Source organism: Pseudorca crassidens, chromosome 12 (genome assembly GCF_039906515.1).
Source record: "Pseudorca crassidens isolate mPseCra1 chromosome 12, mPseCra1.hap1, whole genome shotgun sequence".
NCBI lineage: Eukaryota > Metazoa > Chordata > Mammalia > Artiodactyla > Delphinidae > Pseudorca > Pseudorca crassidens.
The window spans coordinates 19,706,368-19,730,973 of record NC_090307.1 but is presented as its reverse complement, the minus strand read 5'-3'; the positions used below and the strand labels follow the sequence as shown (position 1 = coordinate 19,730,973).

The window sequence follows — 24,606 nt, the reverse complement described above, 5'->3', positions numbered from 1 at the left end:
GCTCACGTTACACCTGCTTGCCGGGGCTCTTCTGAACACCCCAAGTGAAACAAACTCCCTCTTTCTTGAACTCCTACATCTATTCTTCCATCCCTTAAATTACTCAATTAATTATATACCACCTTGCAGTAAGGTGAATCTTTTATTTTTATCTGTAACTGCTGGTCTCTGATTCACTTGTGACCTTCTCACCCCAACACAATTGTGAGCTTTATAAGGACAGAGGCCATACTTGGTTTTTCAGCCTCGTCTCTGGTACAACGTCCAAGTCAAGAGACACTCAGTAGACAGTAGTGTGGATTGTTTAGAGCTGGAGGTGCTATGCCATTATTTGATGAAAATATATTTCTTTGAGATTCAAACTTCCGGAGTGCAAAAGACCCCAAGCTAGTGAAGCTTTTCAATATTAGATTAAACAAAAATTGGCAATAGATTGTCAGAGAAGACATTTAGAAGGCACATACCTCCCAATTCTACATCACATGTCTTACAATGTTTATGCTGGTAAACACTTCAGTCTTTGAAATGAATCCAAAACATTCTCGCTTTCAGTGAGTGTAAACGCCAGGAGAGGTGCTGGGCGCTCTCTGTGAGCTTTTTTGACTGTGAATTCCATTTACACACATCCTTCAACACGGCTGGTTCTTCTGAAGTCATTCCTTACAAGAATCTCTGTTCATATGTCAGTTTTGTTGTCACAAAGATGTATGTTTTATAGACCGATTTAATTCATTTTTGAAGAAGGAATATGAGAAAATGTGGTTCCCATATGTCTTCGCACACGATATGTCAGCCTAGCGTGATGGCAGGCTTCTCTCATCTGTCCCCTTAAGACAGCTGCTCCAGGAGTGAAATAGGAAATACTAAGGACAGTCTTAGTACATCAAGGTTATTCATTCCTTGAGAATTTTGCATTCTGTATACAAAAGGTGCAGCTAAGCAGCAGGATGAACAATGCCTCACACCTCAACCCTGTGCCTGAGGACGGCTGGCAGTATAAGCCATTTAAGATAATGATTATTGATAAAAGGCACATTATGGGAAGGAGGACAAAAATCATACCCCTTATGTAAACCTAAAGGATGCAGGGCACAGACTTAGTTCTCAGTGAGGGAGAAGGAGCTATAATGCGCCCTAGGATCTGTTTTCTCATGGGGTCCTAGCTTTCCCCACCCTGGGGCCACAATGAGGTTGGTGAGTGAAGATAGAAATCAATAAGCTTTCCCCTGGAGTAAACCCTGGAAAGTAAGGGGGTTAACAAGGGTACTGGGCTGAGTGGTCCAGGGTATGAAGCTGGTCCAGAGCAAGAGTATTTTACCCATGTTGCTGTGGATGCAGAAGTGTTTGCTCCAATGAGATCTTATCGAGCAAGTATGTTTTAAAGTAACTGTCATGTGCTGTGGGCAATGAGAGGGGGATAAGGCACAGTCTTATCCTCAAATGAGACACAAACACACACACACACTCTTAAGGAGAGGACAGAGAGGAGACTATTGTGGCTGAGTTAGCCACACTCTTGTGGTTGGAGCAGGAGGCAGTTTTGGGAGTACAGCTAGTTCCCAAAGACAGAGAAAGAACCCTTCAATAAAAGCCCTGTAATCTCCGAGCTTCTAGTGACTGGTAGGAACAAATCCACAGGAAGAAAACTGAGTAAAACTTTTGGTATTTCATAATCATGATGAGTATGTCCTACCAAAGGAATCTTATTTTGGAAATAAAAAGTCATTAAAATATCTCTTCTGGGCTTCCCTGGTGGCTCAGTGGTTGAGAGTCCGCCTGCCGATGCAGGGGACACGGGTTCGTGCCCCGGTCCGGGAAGATCCCACATGCTGCGGAGCGGCTGGGCCCGTGAGCCATGGCTGCTGAGCCTGTGCGCCCGGAGCCTGTGCTCCGCAATGGGAGAGGCCACAACAGTGAGAGGCCCGCGTACCGCAAAAAAAAAAAAAAAAAAAAAAAATCTCTTCTCCCTGCTTTGGTATTGAAAGTATTGTTCTCTATTGAAGTCATTTAACACTTTAATAATTTATATCCTTTGCTATTTTCTTTCTTTATTTCTTTATCTATATTTGACAGGCATTTAGCGAGCCAAAAATGTGCTCAGGGCCATAGAAACGCAATGGATAGCAAGTTAGAAACACAGCTCCGTTTTTCTTGGAGCTACCGGGGTAGAATTTGGACAAATAAACAACTGCAATAATAGCTTTAGGGCACTAACAGGAAAACGAAGAGTGGTTGTCAGGTGCACCAAGAGGAGCCCATAAGCTACATGAGGGTGTTGGGAAGTCAGCGTGGGGAGGTGATACTGTTATATGTAAATATACATACTCATACACAATGTATGAGTGAATCTTATCCAGGCTAAAAGGATAGAAGGTAAAGGAAGCATGAAGGTGAGGCTACCCACAGGAATAACAGCGTGTGTGAAAGCCCAGGGGAGAGAGTGAACTTTCTAAGAACCAAAAGAAGATCAGCTTGCCTGTGGGTAGTCAACAGACGAAGCTGGATAGATGAGCAAGGGTTAGTTCATGCAGAGCCTTGACGGATTTTTGAAAAGTTCAGTCATTATCTTAAGCAAAGTACCATCATTTAAATGTTTTTAGCAGAGGATTTATATAATCAGTGGGAAGAAATCAGGGAAGGGAAGGATCCCATACGACACTGGAGACAGGAAGACTGTTGAGAAGGCTGTTGAAATTATCCAGGTGGAAGATAATGGGTCCAAAACTAGAATAGTGGCAGGGTACGTGGACAGAAATGAGAGAGTCAGGAGATATTTGTTGATTGCTTGTATATAGCAGGTGAGGTAGAAAGGCTGTGGTGACCAAGGAGGATGGTGATGTCATTGACAGAAAATCAGGAGGAGGGGCCAGTTTGGTTTTAAACACATGAAGTTGAGGGTACCTTAGTTTCCTCCAAGTGGAAATATCAAACAAGTAATTGGGCATATGGTGCGGAGGGCAGGAAAAATCTAGACCTATAAATTTGGGGTTCAACATATAGGTGATAATAGAGCCAGGGAAGTGAATGAGATTAACCAGTGAATATATGTAGAGGAAGAAGGGGTCAAGAATAGAACCCAGAGGAAACCCAAGAATCTACAAATAGGCCAAAATAGGAGATCCAAAATTAGGAGGACATTTAGGATAGGAAGTGATACGCTTCTCTGTTTCAAAGTCATGTGCCTTTCTAAAAATCAATTGCCAGATTCACTTCTTTATCAGTATAACCCAAACCTTCTCTGGACCTTACGTGTGATCTCTTGTTTTGCCCATTGCTGACATTGAAGTGGATCTCAAAGCATCTTCAACTTCCCTGAGGATGTTGGGGTAGAAGGGGTTGGAACAAGGGAAAGTCATCGCACATGAAGGAGTGCATTCTTCAGAATCCTCCATTAGAGATGAGACTTCTTGCTTTCTCTCCTCAGCTACGAAGTCTCTCTGCCCTTCCCTCGTTCCCCTAATCAACATCCTCTTTTTCCTTTCTTCACTGTCGTCCTTCTCCTTAAGAGACATGCATGCCAGCCTAAAGCTCAGTTTTATCCCTAAGGAGTGCTTATAAAAGAGTTTTCTCACCAATGTTCTTCCTTACAAAAGAACCCTAGCTCCAGCTGCTAACAAGTTGTGATTTTCTGCATGTAATCACAGGCATTCATTTTCAGGCTACCATGTGCCAAGCTTCCTTCTGGGCACAGACAAGAAATTTGAAAAGTATAAGTTAAAGTCCCAACTCTAAAGTGGCTTCTAGTTTAATTGTGGGCCACGAGACGCCCATGAGCCAATGAGAGAAAGATTCCAAGGGGCTGTGTAAGCGAGCGTGTGGTTGAAGTTTACAAACTCTTGCCGCATACCTGCTATGGAACATAAAGCCGGGACGCGATCTTAAACAAATCCACAACCAGGTGTTCTCCCCGACCCTTCAGCAGTCTTTCTGCCCATTCGGCAGAATAATCCCGAGGGATGCCATGGGGATTTCATATCTGAAAGGGAAATAGTGTTGTTTGTATTTTCATCAGAATTTGCATGTGGACTGACTTCCAGAACTATCCACTGTGCTTTTTTGGCAGATTCCGGAGCCTCACCACTGCGTTTTTCAGAGACGCCATGGGTTTCTTATTAATGTTTGACCTCACCAGTCAACAGAGCTTCTTAAATGTCAGAAACTGGATGAGTAAGTGGGACTGAGTAACTTCCGTTGGCCACGTTGCTTCTCTGCCTCACAAGATGAAACCAGATTGGGGACCACAGATTAACTCTAAAAAGTCACAGGTTTAGTGTTTCCTGTGTCACCTTCAAAGCGGTGGCTTTTACGTGGCTCATCCAAAGTGGCTTAAAATTGTGTTTTCCTTTGACGCCTTAGAAGAATCACCACCTATACGTAAGGACTTTATTGTTGCAATTGACAGGCCATTAATTCCACGTATCCAGTAAGTCTTGAAGGACTTCTTAAAACTAAATGAGTGGTCACATCTACTCCATCTAGCCTGGTGGGGACACAGAAAAACAGCAGCGTTTTCTGAGGGGGCAACTGGGTTAATTAGGTGAGAAATTGTTTCAGAGCAGAGCAGCCACGTGAAAATACGGTAGCGTGTCAGTCAACAAGCTCACGTTGAAATTTTACTTCTTTTTAGAAAAGTGTTCAAATGAGAGGAAGACTGGTACAGAAAAATCTCCAGCCTTCATGGCAATTTAAACATAATATAAAGTTTCAAAGTAGCCTAATCAGTTATTAAAGCCAGATTGATATGTCAGCACAGAAGCGTGGTATTTGATTTTTCCTTTATTTTTTTAACTGATGTAGCACTAAAGACAATATTTCATTTGCATGTTTTAAATTACAAATACCAGTTTTGATCCTAGTGGGACGTACCAGCAGTCGCATGGGGCTGGTGCTACTTGTCATTTCTAGATTTGTCAGGGCTGTCTGTGGCCAGAGTGATATTTTTTAAAAGACTAGATCATATTATTCCTCTGCTCGAAGTCCTTTGGGGATCTCCCATCTCACTTGGAATGCCTCTTTAATTCACTTTTACTCTGCCCCAGCTCACTGGCCTCCAGCTAAAGGTCTCTCCCCTGAGAAGCACAGTCCTGCCTTGGGGACTTTGATTTCTGTTCGCCTCTGCATTGATTTCTCTTTTCCGATTTATAGCGTGTGTTAGTTCTTTCATCTCCTTCAGGTTCTCGTTCAAACCTTATTTATCTCTTGGGAGAGGCTTTCCCTGACAGCCCCATCTAAAACAGTGCTCTTCACCACTCTGTATGCCCTCAATACACTTTCTATTTCATTTGGTCACTGCCACCACCTGACACATATTATATTTATTATATTATATTATATTTATTATATTATTTCTTTGTTTACCGGTGGTTTGGGTTCTTTCTACCACTAGAATGTAAGCCCTACAAAGGTGCGGACTTGGTCCTCTTTGTTCCATTGCGATACCCCAGATCACCTGGCTGAGTGTCTGGCTGTGTAGATTCTCAAATATATACATATCTTATTATTACATGTTATATATAATTATTAATATATATAAATGCTTTAAATGTAAGTTCACTAACAGTGGGGAAAAATACCAACAAATTCTGACTTAATTCCTTCTCCAAATGAGTGTTTATCCTAGGATCTGTCTCCATTTTCTTTTGCTATTACATTTCTTTATCCAAATTTTGGTGTTATTATTAGATTCTGGGGAGATAAGGAGATAATAAGATTATTCAGTTCTTTCAGAGACTGATTCGTTCATCATTTTTCAAGGTAGATGAGATGCTCCCTTATTACGAAAATTTCCAGAAAGATACAGTTAGGATTTAGGATAATTAATTGCCGTACCTAATAAGGCTTTAATTTCTAACATCCAAATAATTGGTGTTATAGAGTAAGCATTTGTCTTCTTTCTCTGACCTCAGCAAGGTTGCAAATAGCTTGCCTTGAGGTAGACCGTAAAATAGTCCCGTAACCCTGAAAACATAGATTGACAAGTTTTTTTTATCGTTTCCTTCCTTCCTCCCTCCCTCCCTTCCTTCTTCTTCTCCTCCTTCTTCTTCTCTCCTCCTCCTCCCCCCCACCCCCCTTCTCTTTTAAACAGTGTCTCCTGGAGAAAAGAGAAAAACAAGTGACCTGTCTTAATATTGTTTCTATATGAATTTGTGGTGGTTCAAAAAGGTTCTGCTCTTATGGATCATCACCTTGAACTTCAGGAAAGGGAAATGTAGCAGCCTCCTAAAGGAAAGAGCAAACTTATGTACTTTAAGATCACGTTCCATTATCTCCACTTATATTTGAAGAATAAATGGAATGAAAAACAGTATGTTCATCTCAAAGGGCATTTCCCCAGATAGAGAGGAGCACTGATAGGTATTCATACAAGCGCTTCATATACACTCTTATTAATCTTCACAACCTGCAACCTGTGAGGAATTAGCTCCATTTTCTAGATGAGGAAACTGTGGCTGGGAAGAGTTAAGCAACTTGGCTAATATAATGTAACGTGTAAGCAGCCAAGCTGCAGATGAACAATTAGATTAGGACTCTGAAGTATGAGCAGTCATTTGACATCTCTTGTTTATAACTAACTTGCTGGTTCCATCTGTTTTCTTTCCAAGGCCAACTGCAAGCAAATGCTTATTGTGAAAATCCAGATATAGTATTAATTGGCAACAAGGTGGACCTGTCAGACCAGAGAGAAGTCAACGAACGGCAAGCCCGGGACCTGGCTGACAAATACAGGTAAGTCAGTCATGTGGAGATGTCCTCTAAACTCGTACACTGCTGCTTATAATGGGGTAGGCTCACAAGATTGATATTAGAAGGGATACCTTTGATTCAGGAATGTCGCATGAATGAAAAAGATCTTCCAGAGGAATATATGTGATGTTTTTAATGAACTATTTCATAATAATAGCAGCTAACATTTACTGAATGCTTATTATGTGCTAGCAACTGTTCCTAGGCTTTAACTCATCTAACCCCTCATAATCATATGTAGGAAATCTAGAGTTATCCCACTTTATATATGAGTAATTGAGACACAGAGGGATTGAGTAACTGATGGAAGGCCACATAGATAGTAAGTAGTAGAGCTAGAATTCAACCCAGGCAGACTGAAATCAGAGTCCATGCTTTTCAACACTGTACTCTACTGCCTCTCAATCAATAACTACAAAACTCTAAGGAGTGATACCTGACCTAGACATAATATTGCAATCATTATCCTAGCTGAGCTTAAATGGCAGCTTTTAAAATTTTTTAAATATTCCATGTAATTGTAAATTGACTCCCAAGGCAGAAATTGTCATTCTTTTCCGAATGTAAGCATCTTTGCCAAATCTGTCCATTTTTTGCTGAAGGATTCTCCTTGAGAGCTTTATAAATGTACATGTCTTTCTGGAACTTTGGATTCCAAATAAATATAGACTGTATTCACATAAATACCCTATACAGTGCCCGCTTGAAGTCTAAATCAGACCCCTAGATAATTGATTGGAGGGAAGTAATAGTTCTGATGGTAGTATTGTTCACTAGTTTAGGCATTTTTACCCTCTTAATTTTTAAGAATCAGTGATGATGCTTTGGCTTCAAGTCCCTGATTACCTCCTGTATCAGTTTCCTTGCCCATAAAACTTGTTACACCCATACTAAAAAGAAACCCACCAGCTTTCACTCACTGAGGAAAAACAAGGATGTTTTCCAACTCAGCCAGCAAGATCGTGATTATTTCACAATCTCTCAGCCAGCCATGTTGTTGCATGTGTGACTCATTGGCACATCTTGTTGTATCTTTTCTGGTTCCTTCCTCTGAAAAATATTTGTCATCTCTTCCATGCTAGCATACCATATTTTGAAACAAGTGCAGCGACTGGCCAGAATGTGGAAAAGGCTGTGGAAACCCTTCTGGACTTAATAATGAAACGAATGGAACAGTGTGTAGAGAAGACGCAAGTCCCTGACACTGTCAATGGTGGTAGTTCTGGGAAGCTGGATGGGGACAAACCAGCAGAGAAGAAGTGTGCCTGCTAAAAAAAAAAAAAGAAGTGTGCCTGCTAAACTTTACCATATGAACTGATCATCCAGAACCCCACACAAGCATCACTTCCAAAAAGAGTGACAAACCACACAATTGTTGTTGAGTAGACCATGCATAATGGCATGTCTTTCTTTTTCTGCCAGAAAATCTGTTTTAAGAAGTCACAGTAGTCAACAGTGTTCAAAAGAGTTGACCAGTTGTCCCTGAGGCCCATCCAAACAAGATCAAAGATTTTCCATTGTCATCATACCATCGTGGATGCTCCATTTGTTTTCCTTATAAAGAAGATGAGTATATAAGAGAGTACACAAGAAGAAATATCAGGGAGTTTTCAAACCAGAAGAACCAAAGGTACCTTGTCACATGGGGGACAAGAATAAGCTTCTAAAGGGATAACATAGAAAGATGACTTTTTTAAATGGTTGGATTTACTACTTATATAGAATCTGACTTGTACTTTTATAGGTTTGCATTGGGAGAAACATTAGCTAAAAATGCATATACACGAAAAAGAATTCTAAGTGGTTCATTAAGAGTGACATTACCATGTACATCCTATAAGCTGTGCTAGAATGACTACCTTACGAGAGGATGAATGTCAGACTTCTGAGAAAATGTAGGAGACTGCGTAATAATGCCATTTGTATATTCTTAATAAATGGCAGATAGACAAGAATAGGACTGTGAATGACAGAGGACAAGAGAAATGCCCAGGGAGAAAAATGAAGGTATGGGAACGTGGCATTTGGGCACCTGAAATTAAATGTATCTGTTACAGATGTCTGGGAGAGATACTTAGCCAAATTTCACTCAAGCCAATTAGAAGCTGACATTATCAGTTGGGATTAAGAGAGTCTCCAGAGGTTTGCATTTCCAACAAAATTTTAGAAATTGGTGTAGTGTTCAGCTTCACATTTCATATTTCTTAGCAATCATGATGAAAAGTCACAAAGAGAAATTAAAGATTGCTCTTTATTAACTATCTCTTTATGCACTCAAGAAAAACGATTTAGCCTTAATTTTTTTAGATAAAATATGTCGGTGATATGAAATAAAAAGTGACTATTAATTCTAGATTTCTTTCTGATTTACAAAGTACTGGAAACTCTAAATCACATTACTCTCCTCCAACCCACACCCACCTCTGGCTTTGAATCAATTGTAAAAATAGAGGGATGTCACTTTGTAGATCAACAACTTAGAATAATGATGGATCGATTTTATGGTCACTCTGAATTTTCATGTCATTTATCACATAAAAATGGATGATACATCATGCCACATTACAGTGTATTTAGCATCTGTTTTTATTTTGCCTAAGGCAAAACACCTATGCTTGAACTATATTGGGGGGCTGGCAGAGATGGAGCTGTATCTTATCTAAGCAAAACTTTTGTTAATGGCTTTATTTTTCACATAATGCTGTCTTTTCTTTCTAAAAATGATCACAAAGGTATTTTCCATTGGCCTATTATTATTGCATCTAAACATTGGCTTTTGATTTAGTTTCTGGTAAACGTAAGCCACTCCTATTACTATTATTTATGTATTTCAGTCAATTTTGTCAATAACAAAGTCATCATACTTTAGGTTTTCTCTTTTTATTGTGAATATATGATTTTTCTACAGGATAGTTCCTCTTTGTAGAAAAATTTTCCGATTAAACTTCACTTTTCTAGACTCTCTGTATATTTTTTGTTAAGTTACAAACATAGGAAACTCTAAATCCCAGTCCCCCACCTTTAACCTCCGTCTGCCAACCTCCACTGGGTGTCAATCAGTTTTAGGAACACAGACCCAAGGGACTGTCTAGTTACAAGACCCTGAAATGTCTTGAAATGTCATGAATCCAGGTAATTTGGAAGCTTTAATGGAGTTAGTCCTTAACAGATTAACAAGTTCTCACTGTCAGCTGCCCAGGTCCTCTGATTTCTGCAGCACGATGCCAACTTCTAAGGTTGGTCATGAGTGGGTATTCGCTCCCAGGATGCTTTTCTCTATGATGCTATTCATGACCTCAGTGCCTGTGCCAGGAGGATAGAAAGCTATTAGCTATCGTCAAAGATGTTTCTTCTGAAACGAATATGAGCAAAAACAATGTAACCATTGGTGTGGCAAAATTTGGTGAACTTTTCAGTCATTAGGTCGATTTCTCCTTCGGATTCAAATTATGGTGCCCCCTGCATTTCCACAACAGGAAACGCTTAGCCTTTCTAAAATCCAAAAAGCATTTTATTTTTGATATGCCTTTTTGTTTCTATTTATTTTCCAGTTACATGATTGATTTACTTATCCAAGATTCTGTCACTGTCAGTTATTTAACAAGCCTTTATTCAGGGTCTATTTTAGGATCATTATTTGATAGCCATAGCGTGAAGCAGAGGGTGATGATGCTTATAATTAAAGAACTATTCCTATAAAAATAACAATTATTGGGTAATCTCAAGAGGAATGAAATTTAAAACAGACAAGAAAATTAATTTAAAATAGTATTCTACTTATAAATAAACACTTAATCTAAAAAAAATGTTTTCTCTGTCAAGTTTGATGTAAGACCCTGAAGTCTATATAACCATTTCTAGTAACCATTACTCTTTCATTATTTCAGAATTAATTATTCTGTATAATTCATTTTACAATTTCAAATTGACTTGGGGTCACAAAGTATACAGACTGCTTTTAAACAATTGCATACACCCTTTAATACACAGCAATATGTATTACTTATTTTGTCCCAAATGCTTTAGTTAACCATATCATATTTTGGAGAATTATTTAAAATGTACATGAAGTTCCTTTCTGATATAGAAACCATTTTGGAAGTGTTTACACTGGTTTAATGTTTACATTGCTCTAACACAGTGCCTCGGAGACCTCCTTGACCAGAGTTGTCTCCAGCCCCATAGCTTATTTCCTATAATACCATGTTGTAGGAAGGCCTCACAGAGACTCTAGTGCAGCTAAAGGTATTCTGAGGTTTTCAGCAAAGGGTATAAGAATCTTATTCAAATCTGGAGATTATTACCACCATCTCCTGGTCACTTTTTGGGGAGTGGGCATTATTTGAGACTCTGTGATTAGGTACAAGGTTACCTTTTAATGTAAAAAAAAAAAAAAAGTCCTTTGAAAAATGTATCAAATATAATTGAGAGAACATGTTTGTCTTGGTGTGATGAGGGTAACAAGTCACAAATTGGCAGGAAAAAAAAATGCTAAATGCTGGGAATTGAACTTGTGGGTCTCTACATTAGAATTTCAGAACTCCGGCCAGTCCCACTCCAGCCTAGTTGCCGTCATTTCCATATTATCAGCTAGCACGCTGCAACAAATTTGAAACCAGCGTTTTCTAAAGTAAATATTTTACCTGTTGTGTTTAACCAGATGGGACATTCTATGTATCAGTGGGTGTCTTTGTTATGCTTCTAGTATGTTATTCTCTGCCAATCTGTACAGATAGGAGGAACGGGGCAAGAGTTTTTATCAGGCGTTTCTTGTCTTCTTTATAAGAGAGAGAAACTTGACCATAGAGGAGGACTCACTACATTAAAAGATAGTTTACTAACAGCTGAAATATTCTTTAAAGTGTAAATTTCGTCCACTGGGAATCAACAAATTTGATGAAGCTCATATACATTCTCACCAATGGAGTGGGTGCATCGGTTAGAAGGAGGAGCAATATGTGTAAAGAGATACAGTGTATAACTAGATGTAGCATATAACCTGGAACTAAACATTTGAGGGAGAATCCTCGTCCATAAAGAATTTTTGAGATTAAAATTCTAATTGTAAAGAGATAATATTGAAGTTTCTGGTGTCCTAAGATACTTAATAACTCTTTAAAAGGAAGATCTGGGAGCTACATTAGCCAAAGTGATAGAAAAGTTGTCTTTCACCTTCTACTCCCAAGCTTGAAAGCATTAAAAGGAGTCTAGTGTATTTGAATATTTTAGGGAAAGCTTTATCGTTTTTAAAGATTCCAAGATACTGTCTATGTTTGAAAAGCTTGTCTAAGAATTCACCAAAAGCTGTTATTTTCTTCTTGATCTTTGACCAAAGTGGTATAAGTTTATTTCTGGGGAGAGTGCTGAGCTCTTAAATATGGAAAGTAGATAGAGAGTGTTCTCTGAGATGAGTGTTGTCTCAATGCTTTATAAATCTATGGCGATACTTGTCTCATAAAGTAGAACTGATAAAAATAAAACATTGTTAGCTGAATAGGGAATTTTATAAACTTATTGCCTTGGAGTTCTTGGGTAGAGACTCAACCACATTGACATTGTTGAGCAAGAACTACAGAGATTAGAGATTAAAGTTGTCTAAATAGAGTTTCTAACTATGGAAGAACATGGAGAAGACCATACTTACAAGGTTGATTTTTAGGCAGGAAAAAAAAAAAGGCTGACAAAGTTGTTTGTAACCAGATCTATGGCAAATGTTTAGCCATTATTTTTATCTACCAGCTAGAGGTTTATGCCCTTAGAACTAAGCTAATAAAAATATTGAAACACTAAATATTTCATGATTGGCATCAAAATTTGGGAAAATTAGAAACATTTACTCTATCTGAATCAAATTTTCTCACAAATTGCACTTTAATTTTTTAAGAAGTAGCATCACAAAGATGCCTTTCTGCAGAGCTCTTTTTACCAACAGCCTATGATGGAGATATTTTCTAAATTCATATTTAGAGAGAATAACAAGCGAACATAAAAAACCATGAGTACCAAAATAATGGGGTTATTTAAAAAGGTGTTCTCTTTTGAAGAAAAAGAGTACAAAGAAATTGTCTTTGAATTGAGTTATTTAAATCTGTTTCCGAGTTCATTTTCTTTCCAACTGGTCGTGGAAGTCATGGCTATTATCCCTCAGTCGACTTAGTCATTAGCAAGTTCTGTAGGAGCCGCATGTCTGTTCTTAACCTAATGGATCCCTTATTTAACCAATGGCTGTTGTCCTTATGTCTGCCGGCACATCAAAATAGTATCTGTCCCTAGCAAAGTAATAACATGTGCTTATCCTTACTCTTCTCCAGGTTATTTTTTTCAAATGTTCTTTGAGAGGAAGCCTAGTATTATCGAAAGGAAAGTGGCCAAAAAGAACAATTTGGGGGCCATGGGTATGTCATTAAATATGGCTTCTCCAAGTAGGCTTATAAATCCTACATGCCTCACAGGGTTCATGTCTGGCCCAAAGGAGAACATATATAGAAACTGGTTTGTAAATTATGTTCCATTTCATAAACTGACACTATTATCCCAAGCTAAGAATAATAAAATATCACAGTCATACTTTCACAGCCGTACTTTCACAAGTGTTATAGCAGGGACAAAACACTAATTTTAGCAGAGATATTGGAAACTTGAAATGGGTAGTCGGCTTACTGTCATGGTATTTGATTGAAAATGTTTAATATATCTCAAGTTATTGAAAAAATATGAGTTCTGTTTCATTTTGTAGGTCATCTTGTGTTTCTCTCAAGGAATCCAATTACATTCTAGATAGTATATTACAATCTGGCCAAAATCCTCCTTGTATAAATAGGGCTTCTGTGTCCACAGCCTTATAAAAGATACTGACTGTATCTGAAATTATTTGAGGAAAATAAGTTATCCCACTTAATGTGTTAAAAGTAGACAACGTTCTGGCATAATGCTGAAGTGCTGCACTGTACCCCAATGGTCTACATTTAAGTGATATTATCCTCAGTTTTAGGCTAAGCACGTTCGATTGTTTTGTCTGTCATTTACTCAGATCTCTGTTCTGTCTAGTGCCATGAATGTAAATTAAAACCTTAAACATGGAGTTTTTATTCTCTGTGACCCTGAATAGACTGTGGTGCCTGACAGACGCTGTTAGGTCAGGATTTTGTTGTACCAAAGTTCTAGTAGCTTCAGAAATCAGAGCATCCAATGATTTTGTGGTGTGTGGGTTTCAAAACTATGGTTGAGAACTGTATTCAGTGATTGTTTCTGCACACTTTTCAAATAAAAATGCATTTTTATCAATTATTTTGTATATTCAAGGCAATCTTATTTCTGTGCTGAAGTTGAATGAATGGTGAATGGGGAACATTAAATCAGTATCAGTATGGGGATTGTATCCCATTAAAAGTGATATCCATCAGGAACTAGGAAAGAAGTGATTTGGATTTGGCCAAGTGGTTTTTCTTTTTTTACATCTTTATTGGAGTATAATTGCTTTACAGTGGTGTGTTAGTTTCTGCTTTATAACGAAGTGAATCAATTATACATATACATATGTTCCCATATCTCTTCCCTCGTGCATCTCCCTCCCTCCCACCCTCCCTATCCCACCCCTCCAGGCGGTCACAAAGCACCGAGCTTATCTCCCTGTGCTATGCGGCTGCTTCCCACTAGCTATCTACCTTACGTTTGGTAGTGTATATATGTCCATGCCTCTCTCTCGCTTTGTCACAGCTTACCCTTCCCCCTTCCCATAGCCTCAAGTCCATTCTCTAGTAGGTCTGTGTCTTTATTCCTGTCTTACCCCTAGGTTCTTCAGAGTCTGTCATACAGAGTGAAGTAAGTCAGAAAGAGAAAGACAAATACCGTATGCTAACACATATATATGGAATCTAAGAAAAAAATGGCCAAGTGGTTTTTATCCATCTCTCGAAACTTTCTAATTTATTATTTGTTTAAAGGCTGGAATTTTCAAGGCACCTTTTCTAATAATTTTAAATGATACATTTATGAAGTTAGCAGTTAGCACGTTACAGTATTCCATGGTATGTCAACACCTCAATGTATTATAACCTATTTCTTCACCATAATAAAATGCTGAGGCGAGTGGTAATATCTCCTTTAGTTACAGACTGGTGACAGGACCAATGTTCAAGGCCAATTCAAGACCACAACCATACAGCTTCCTCTTAAATGTTCATTTGCAAAGGCTGCCTTGTTCCCAGAGTTGTTCTCCCTCCATATGTTACTTAGATAAGCTTTGCCAAGATAATGATGAGTTTTTAATTTAAAGATAAACAACTCTCCCACTGCAAGCAAATAAATCCTTGGCACCATTCTCTCAACTTTACTCCATGGTAGCAGTAATGCTGTTTCACACAGGCAGAATCTTTTGCCTCCTGGATTCATCTTAAATAATTCAAGACAAGTCAGTAGAGACTTGCTTTTCCTAATGGTTTATAGGGTGTAAAAATAGTCATAACATGCCCCCTATTGAGGAAAAAATAAGGCCATCTTGTAATGGTAGGATTTCTCTTTTTAAAACTGGATGTAAGGTATTTGTATGATCACAGTTCTCTACACCAAGGAAAATTTCATTTCTTTCTTTCTTTTTTTTTTTGTTTGCGGTATGTGGGCCTCTCACTGTTGTGGCCTCTCCCGTCGCGGAGCACAGGCTCAGGACGCGCAGGCTCAGCAGCCATGGCTCACGGGCCCAGCCGCTCAGCGGCATGTGGGATCCTCTCAGACCAGGGCACGAACCCGTGTCCCCTGCATCGGCAGGCGGACTCTCAACCACTGCGCCACCAGGGAAGCCCGGAAAATTTCATTTCTAATATGGATTACTACTTGTGGAGAAAGAATAGCTGTAATAAGAGTGTGAGCATTGCTCTTCTGTTAGAAACTCATTTAGGGGACTTGCATTATGGTTTAGGAGGCCATCACACTAATTATAATTTGACTGAGGCTGTATCGTAAGTAATAGAAAAATTTTGTGATAGGAATCAGATTTTTGAAATTATCATCACTTTGGACCATTTCTGTAGGTCTCTGAGAGAAAGACTCTCTTAAAAAACTCTCTTTTTTAAACCTTTAACCAAAAGGTTTTAAAGAAAAAGCAGCAGATTTCAATCTCTTTGATTCCCTAGAGAAACTTACATCATGAGTTCATTCACGAGCAACTTGGCATCATGTTAGTCAACACATTGGATTATGAAGCCATATTACCCAGCCTCACGGGAGCCCTTCTCCTCCCTTGACTTCCAAGAGCAGTTCTGCGCGAGTCCTCTAGGCCAACAGGGTAGGTCAACACAAGACTTCTCAAATGAACCTTTTAAGGGCAGCTTTCTCTTCACTGCCCCTTCCACAGAACATGAGCTTGCTCTGTATGTCAGGGAAACATGGGCAAAGCAGGGGATTGAGACACAGATTCCTGAAAATCATTAGCTTACCACCCCCAGGAAGTCAAAAAAAGACCTTGAAGGATAACTTACTAAACAAATAAAAGGGATGGCTTATACAATGGAAATGTGAAGGAATACGCTGCGTGGAAAATAATTTAGACAGTCCTGGGGCTTATTCTTTTTTTTTTTTTTTTTTTTTTTTTGCGATACGCGGGCCTCTCACTGTTGTGGCGTCTCCCGTAGCGGAGCACAGGCTCCGGACGCCGCTCCGCGGCATGTGGGATCTTCCCAGCCGCTCCGCGGTATGTGGGATCTTCCCGGACCGGGGCACGAACCCATATACTCTGCATCGGCAGGCGGACTCCCAACCACTGCGCCACCAGGGAAGCCCCCCTGGGGCTTATTCTTTACATGCCCGTCCAGCTGATGTCCTCCTGGCTATTCCGGAATACAGCTGGCCTGCCTGCCCCTAGGGACTCATGCACTTGTGCTTGCCTCTGCCTGGACCCCTCTTCCACCAAAAAACATCCCCTTCCAATCACTTCCCTAGCATTCTTCCTATCTTTGCTTAAATATTACCTTCAAAGAGAAAGGTCTTATTTAAAATCAGTATCCTATTTAACTGACCAATCTACACACAGTTTAGTTTCAATTATCGGTCAGATAAAAATTGCCGCCACAGCCTTTCACCCCTGGTACCTCCCTTTCCCTAGGTTCTGCTTCACTTTTCTTCAGAGTCCATAGCACTTCCCTGAGTTTATCTGTTCCTCATCATTGGAAGATATTTCCATGAAGGTAGAGATTTTCCCCTTTTCTTTCTTCCCTGCCAGATGCACCTCTTCCCTCTCCCCACTGCTGTCGCCTTGGCATCTAGAACAACGCCTGGCAAATAGAGAGCCCCAATAAATATTTGGTGAAAGAAGAAATGAATGAATCTAGTGTGAGAAATGAACTGGGTGGATTGTAGAATAACATAGTGTTAACTTAAATTTTTTTTTACTACTTTATTGAAGTAAATGTTTAAATTGTACAATTTATTGATTTTTTGTCATAAAACATACCCACGAAAATATGACCATTATCAACACACTGAACATGCTATTACTTCCTAATGTTTCCCTGTACTCCTTCACACTCTCTCCCTCTACTCTTGTCCCCAAACACTGATTTGCTCTCTGTCCCCATAAAATAATATGGTATATCCTCTGTTTTTCTACTGGATGTTTTCAAGTGTAATAATTTGATATTTATCCATTGTTGTAATATTGTGGTTTGTTTTTATTGTTGAGTTATATTTCAATATGAAGGAAGGAAGGAAGAGATGTAGGAAAGGAATCATAATATTTATGATATTTGTTTAAAGAATTTTTAGTTATTGATAGATTGGATCCCTACTCTGACATTGATAAAGATTCTATAATTATTTTCAGATCAGAAGATTTCAGGCCAGGTAAGAATTTTCAAAGTGAAGCAGTATGAAAGAATTCGATAAAGTGTTTGTGTGTTCTTAATTTTATAATGCTACCATTTTTTTCAAATTTAGAATAAAAACATAATAGATTACTTTTGCTGTTAATTTGGATTCACAGAAAATTAGGAGAAAAATTCAAGGAGCTATCTAAATATCTGCTCACTGACAGAAACTATTTATTATGGGTTATATTGTCATTAACAGTCAAATAACAGCTACTTAATTCATTTATGCATAATAATTTTAATGTAAAAAGAAAAACAAAACCCACAAAATATGGCATCAATTTTCTTTATTTTAAGGCATATCATAAGCAATTATTAAAATGGTATATATTATACCAATTGTTTAAACATTTCTTAATGATAATTTGTAACAATATATGTAATCAAAGTGAAACTAAGTTTCTTTTCATTTCCCACCTCCATGTAGTTACTTCATAGCCCACCTCAGACCTTCTTATCCAATACTTTGATGAGTATAATTATAAGCACAAATACTTTGACTACAATTGAGGTTTTTGTTTTTGTATTTTCTGTGTGGTACTAGTTTTAGACTAATAAATTTCATTCTCCATTGTAATGATTTTTTATCACTCAGAAATGTTTATTTAAACGAAGAGTTCAAATGATGAAGCCGAAACGATGAGGAGATAGGAAATAATCCATACGTGACATATAAATGATCTACTGATGTTAGTAAAACAATACTTTTGTATTTGAAGAGTTCAGATCTTTTTAGGCTTCTGAAGATGCTTATTCTTATTCTCAAAAGATCCAAACACCATCCCAAAGTGAAGCTGGAGACCACATGAGCAGGTCCTACCTGTATTACATTGAACTGTACTTCTGTGTTCAAAAATGAATATAGTGAAACCCAAATAAAATTCAACAGTGTCCTTCCATTTTTGATTTGAAAATACATTATTCTAATGGAAATCATCCAGGCTGTTAGGTCAGTTAGATGGGTCCATTCCAAAAGCTCACATTTATTACAACCCAGCATGATGGTTGGGGTATAAGAGGAACCTAAGTGATCTCTAAGTGAAAGGTGAAATCTCCTACCACACGCAGATGCTTAAAGCAGAATTCATGATCCCAACACCCCTACACATGTGCCAGGAAATGCATTACCAGAAATCTTCAATGTGGCATAAAGGCATGAATGATAAAATTAGCAGATTTTTAGCAGGAAGTTTTTCTGTACTAAGTACTCACGAGGGTAGACCAACAGCAAAAGGCCAACTCATCTCAGCAAAGTATTTACCTGATTAGTAAGTGTTGTTTCTGACTGTCATCCACGGTGTGGTGCAGAAAGCCAACAAAAAAGCTGTGTTTGTTAAAGTAGCAAAAAGAGAGACATTTCTATAGCTGGGAGGTGTCTCAGACCACCAGGTAGGAGTATCAATAGTCAAGTCAAAGGTTCAAATGTTCGCTCCGTAGTTAGCAGTTAGGAAAATTACTTAATCAATGACAGTATCCTCCTCTGAAGAACAGGGATAATAATATGACCTATTTCTGAGGGTTGCTGGGAGGATTAAAGAAATTAATACAGGTGAAGTACTTAGAATTGTTCCTGGCATAGGGTGACTGTGTCCTAAATGTTATTAGGTAACTACACCTTAAAAACTACAAAGCAATAAAAACAAGAAGTATGAAACTCACAAACATAGTTACGCAACATTGCAAGGATTACAGTACTTTGCTGAATTTAGAAAGATATTACTTCGTCTCATTTGTAGATACCTTTAAATATTTCATAGATCATACAGATGTTTCACACTCTACCTTGAAAGGCATGAAGCATCTTTCCTGAGAAAATGTTTAGAGTTATACACCAAAGAGAATGATGAAAAAACCTACAGGTAATTCACCTTTTAGGATGACAAAGGTCTCCCATTATACCTTTAGCTGAAGTGTGTTCTGCTTTCCTGAGTGTCATATGTTTGTATTTCTACAAGTTAGAGTTTTCTTTTACTTATAGCAATTTCAAATTCCACCTGTAACGAATGCATGTATCAAAATGTAAGTCACTTTCATAAAATCACTAGACATATAATTCCAAGCTCATGAATTCAGATTCCTCCTGGCTGCAGACAGCAGCCACTGTTCCTTTGAACCCATAATGAATACCTTTTTATGGAGGTATGAGCTAACAGCACTGTGTTCTGTTCTTTCCCCTAAACATTTTACTTAGATAATATTAACAAAGATCGAAAAGAAAATCAGTCACAAAGGCAGAATCACAAGGTGTATTTCTTTGTGCTGATGTGCGGGGTTGCCTCTAGCAACCAAAGTTCAATCCCAGCTGAAGAACAGCCGCCTCCTAAGGTGTTGTGAAGCAGGCAGAATTCTTGACTTTGGAGGGTTGTTTGGTTTGGGGAATTAGCTAAAAAGAATCTACTCCTTTTTCTGCCCTTAATTCAGTAGAGAATAACTCTCCCACTGACCATGGGTTAGGAGATGAATTTATATCATGGTAAGATATTTCTTATGATCCAAAAGTCAACTTTAAAATATAGCATTTATTCACACACATACACACACACAGATATCGCAGGTTCAGTACCAGAGCACCAATCTAAAGAGAATATCACAATAAAGCGAGTCATATGAAATTTCTGGTTTCCCAGTGAATCTAAAAGTCATGTTTACACTATATTGTAGCCTGTTAAGTGTGCAATAGCATTATATCTAAATATATATATATACATACCTTAATTTAAAAACACTTTATTGCCAAAAAATGCTAACCATCATCTGATGATGCAAGGTTGCCACAAACCTTCAATTTGTAAAAAAAACCACAGAGTCTGTGAAGCACAGTAAAAGGAAGCTGCCTGTATATTCTTCCTTATATTTAGGTACAGTCAGCCCTCTGTACCTGCAGGTTCCACACTGACGATTGATTGAATCCATGGATGTGGAAACCATGGATACAGAGGGCCAACTGCACGCTGCCATTTTATATATGGGACTGAGCATCCGAATGGGCTTTTGTACCTGAGGGGGCTCTGGGAACCAATCTCCTGTGGATACCTAGGGATGACTGTACATAAAAACCACTATCAAAAGGTCAAAGTTGACAACCTTAACCAGTCCCTTCAGCAAAAATCTGCCAAAAAAAAAAAATTCAGTTTTTTTTTTTTTTTAAGTTTAAAGCAAAATTCATCTTCCATCGTAGGAAAGCATCTGGTTTCTTCATCCATTAGTAAGTTTTGAAGAAAGAGGTCCTTTCTTTGAATATATATTGGTTTGATTTTCTGAAATGTCATCTTCCTGCAAAGTTATTGATGTATACATTAAATATAATACAATACATTCCATTAAATGCTGTCATTGAGCAGTTTTAATATGTAAATTTAGACTGTGTTTCAAGGAGTAAGTAAGACGCAGGTAGTGGTCTTTCTCATTCAGATCTTCAGCCAGGCGCCTCATTTCCGTAGCCTAACCAACATCAAATATGGGGTCATGCTTTCAGTCTTCAATTCACTGTAGAAAAGACCACACAATTCTCAAAATCGAGCACATAAAGCTTTACTGACATAACTGCTGTACCACCTTCATTACCATCTCCACTACTGCTGTACTACCAAGTCTGAACAAATTGCTTTAACCGAGTTGATGATGGTTAATTGATTCTAATTCCCCATGAGGCACAGTAGAAGCACGTTATGGATGCATTAACCTTAGGTAAATGCATCTGGTTGTAAGAGGACAGGAGTGAGGAAGAGTGAGGGTGTGTCTGCCTTTCTACTCAGTGAAGACGTGCACCAGAGTGACTTGGAGATGGGACACACAAATAGACTGTTCTGTCAGGACGTTTTAGTTCTGTGGGTTTCTCATAGCCTAAACGTCTCTCCTCACTGTGTGAGTCTAGTTTAAAAAATATGTATACACACACACACACACAAATATACACACGCACACATCAATATGTGTGTGCACACATATATGTATATATGTGTGTTTTATTGTTGCTGTTTTGCTGTTTTCTAACAACCTGATCCTTAATACCCAGCAAACCATTTCTTTGGTGTTCAACTTAAGAAACAGCTATACGTTCTAATGCTTGGGGAAAAAAAAAACTTTTTTTTTTTTCCTGCACTGACTGAGAGAATTCTATTTTATGAGTGATATAAGAGATTTGCCAAGATTAATTTTTAAATATATGTGATGCTTGTTTTTCTTTGCATTAACAGCTACTTTTACATTCTAATTCCTCCCGAGAGTTATAATTCCATTCTACGTTGGTGAATCTAGACTTACCAAACCATACTACCACTTACATTCTCAAACGGCCAATTGGTCAGATTTCATTTGGCAAACATGAGACCTACCATTATAGATATATCATTACTGTTGGAATTTCTACCAAAATTATAAAACAAAGGGCATATTCATTCCAGTTTCCCTATTTCAATTAGGAAAATTTCCCATTTGACCTTTCCTCAGTCATAGGGAGAAAAAAAGTCTTTAAAATTACCTTTATTAATGAACTGCAGCTAAAGAACTGGCCATAGAAGTCATTCTCTCAAACTCATCCCCTCTGTACCAGCCTGAGTCTCATCACGCAATACTGGAGTCAGTACAATATGGAGACCACGTGTTGCTCCTTCCTCTGCTCCACTCTGGCTCCATTCCCTCCAGGGTCAAAACAGCTGAGGTTGGCCATGATACCTCACTACCCCAGGAGGATGTATCTGGTAAAGGAGCTAAAATCGACCATCCTCCCTTTCCTTGGAAAGTCATGCTTCCCTTTCTATTCTAAACTCTTCATCTCTTCCTGCTCTGAGATGTCTGCTTCTCTTACTGCTTCTAAAATGTGGGCATTTCATTTCCTCTTTCAATACTTCTCGGGCTTAATTTTCCTTTTTAGACGTTGCAGGGCTATTGGCCAAAAAGTTAATGACTTAGCCTCTGGGGGCCCAAAGATTTTAGAAGACTTGATGCATAATGCTTCATCTCTAGTCTCTGATTACATACATCATTAGCAAAGTGAAGCATGGTTGCAGGGTGTCTTGAAGAGGGAGAAAGATCTACTTGACTCCCTAGACTGGGGCTAATCATAGGGGACCTGATTCTCCACGTCAGGCACTGTGCAGAAGAGAGTTTCAGAAAATGGGTTTCGGCCCTAGAGAGACTAGGCTGGAAATTCAAAAGTTGCTAGAACAGGAAGTTTTTAGTCACTTTCTAAATGATTCATGTAATTACAGACTATGTTTTCTTTTAAGTGATAATTTCATGGAATTTTATGGAAATGAGACTTGAGTCCAGAAGTCTTTTTTTTTTTTTTTAACAAACCTGTCACTTCTGATTCTGTCAACATTAGAAAGTGATTTGATGGTTTCGACTATTATTTCCATTGCTTTAGGGGTCATTATCATTGCTTCATTCATTTGTTATTAGGTAGTTGTTGAAGACACTTGCCTTTAACAATGCAGGAAATAAAGGGAAAAACAAGGAACTATTCCTGCCCTCTTGACACTTACAATCGACTTGAGAGACAGACATGGAAACCTAAATAAATACACATGATTTATGATTAAAATGCCCATCAGTGACACAGAAAATATGAGCAATGGAGGAACAAGGATGGTGGAGGAGATAATCTGTACTGTTTGGATGAAGCCAAGACTGGGCTTGTTTTATGCCAAAGAAGAGGAAAAACGATATCTAAATTTGTTCATTCATTTACTCATAAAGTAAGTATTCGTATATCAGGCTTCAAGGATTCAGTGGTTAACAAGATTAATAGAGTTCCCACTCTCAAAGAACTGCGAGACAGACCGTAAACACGTGATTACATAAGTACTAATTGAATGGATAATTTCTCAAGTGGTATAAATGTCAACCGTGTTCAACAGGAGTCGTGAAGGCAGATGGTGGGGGCGGAAGAGAGGCCTTACCTTGTAGAGACGGCCTTGGATACCTTCGGCCTAGGAATTTCAGACCAAAGTGCCGCCTTGGTTTTTAGTTCTTTGTTCTGAAATAGAAAACAAAAATTGTGCAGAGATCACATGCATGTTAGCACATTTACTAGCCATGTGCTTAGTGTTTCTGGACGACCCACCATCTACATCCCTCTTTAGCAGTAAGTCTGTTGTTTCAGTCACTGTATTAGAACACAGAACATGGCCAGTTGCGAGTCCCCAAATATTACTTCTGAAAATACAAACACTCCTTGAAAAATGCATAATTTACCAAGGGATTCAAATTCAGTATTCTGACTTAGCCTCTGAAATTCAACAGCTGAACTCTCTGTTTCAATTTACAGTTTCTTTTATATGGACAGATGCGAAGAACTTCATGAAAGAACTCTATTAAAGAACCTTTTGAAAGACACGCACAATATTTATTACACATTTGTCTTTCTTGTGCAATCTCTTGATTAGAAACTCCATGAAAATAGGCACCATCTGTTCTTTTGGTTCACGGCATCCTTAGCCTCAATTTTCTCATCGAAGCCTCAGTTTCTTCATCTCTAGTAGTAGTGGTCCTGACTACCATATATAAAGTGGAAGAAACAGATATCATACGACCATAATATTTTAAATCTGGAAGCACCTTGGAATTCTGGGAGATAATGCAATGGCTAATAACGGGAAGGGAAAGCGTTTAAGTTTTCAGGTACAAATCCTAGCACAACCACTTGCTAGCTGTGTGACCTCATTTAGTTTACTTATCCTCTCTGTGCCTAATTTCCTCATCTGTATTAACAGATATGATCATAGTCTCTTCTTCACAAATTCTGAAATGAAATAAAAGTACATAAACTACTCAGCTCGGTGTCTGGCACAGGTTTTAAGAATGAAAGGCAGTTGGTTATGACTTTCTAGTCCAAGGCCCATTATTATATATTATATATAAAAACTGAGGTCCAAAGAGTTTAAGTGCCCAACATCTTGTTCAGGGCAGAACTGAAGATTCAAAGTCAGGTCCTCCGATAAATGGGAAGGAAATCCAAAAAAGAGGGGATATATGTATAAGTATAGCTGATTCACTTTGC

The 24,606-nt window shown here is 38.4% G+C and overlaps 2 protein-coding genes across 16 annotated transcripts in view; one reads left to right on the top strand and one right to left on the bottom strand.

The window, feature by feature from the left end:
- Nucleotides 1-14,028, top strand: part of RAB27B (RAB27B, member RAS oncogene family) — a 164,924-nt gene extending 150,896 nt beyond the window's left edge. For 5 of the 6 annotated variants that reach the window (XM_067699039.1, XM_067699042.1, XM_067699040.1 and 2 more), the window contains 3 exons: nt 4,064-4,167; nt 6,603-6,726; nt 7,827-14,028. In XM_067699039.1, the coding sequence (XP_067555140.1) occupies nt 4,064-4,167; nt 6,603-6,726; nt 7,827-8,016 (418 nt within the window). In that variant the 3' untranslated portion in view covers nt 8,017-14,028. The remainder of the gene's footprint in view (nt 1-4,063; nt 4,168-6,602; nt 6,727-7,826) is intronic. The other variant, XM_067699041.1, reaches the window with a different exon arrangement.
- Nucleotides 14,029-17,873: 3,845 nt separating this feature from the next.
- CCDC68 (coiled-coil domain containing 68) overlaps nt 17,874-24,606 on the bottom strand; it is a 52,497-nt gene continuing 45,764 nt past the window's right edge. For 9 of the 10 annotated variants that reach the window (XM_067699035.1, XM_067699026.1, XM_067699034.1 and 6 more), the window contains 2 exons: nt 23,507-23,583; nt 17,874-20,876 (listed from right to left, as the gene is read on the bottom strand). In XM_067699035.1, the coding sequence (XP_067555136.1) occupies nt 20,702-20,876; nt 23,507-23,583 (252 nt within the window). In that variant the 3' untranslated portion in view covers nt 17,874-20,701. Of the gene's footprint in view, nt 21,090-23,506; nt 23,584-24,606 lie in introns of all 10 variants that reach the window. The other variant, XM_067699033.1, reaches the window with a different exon arrangement.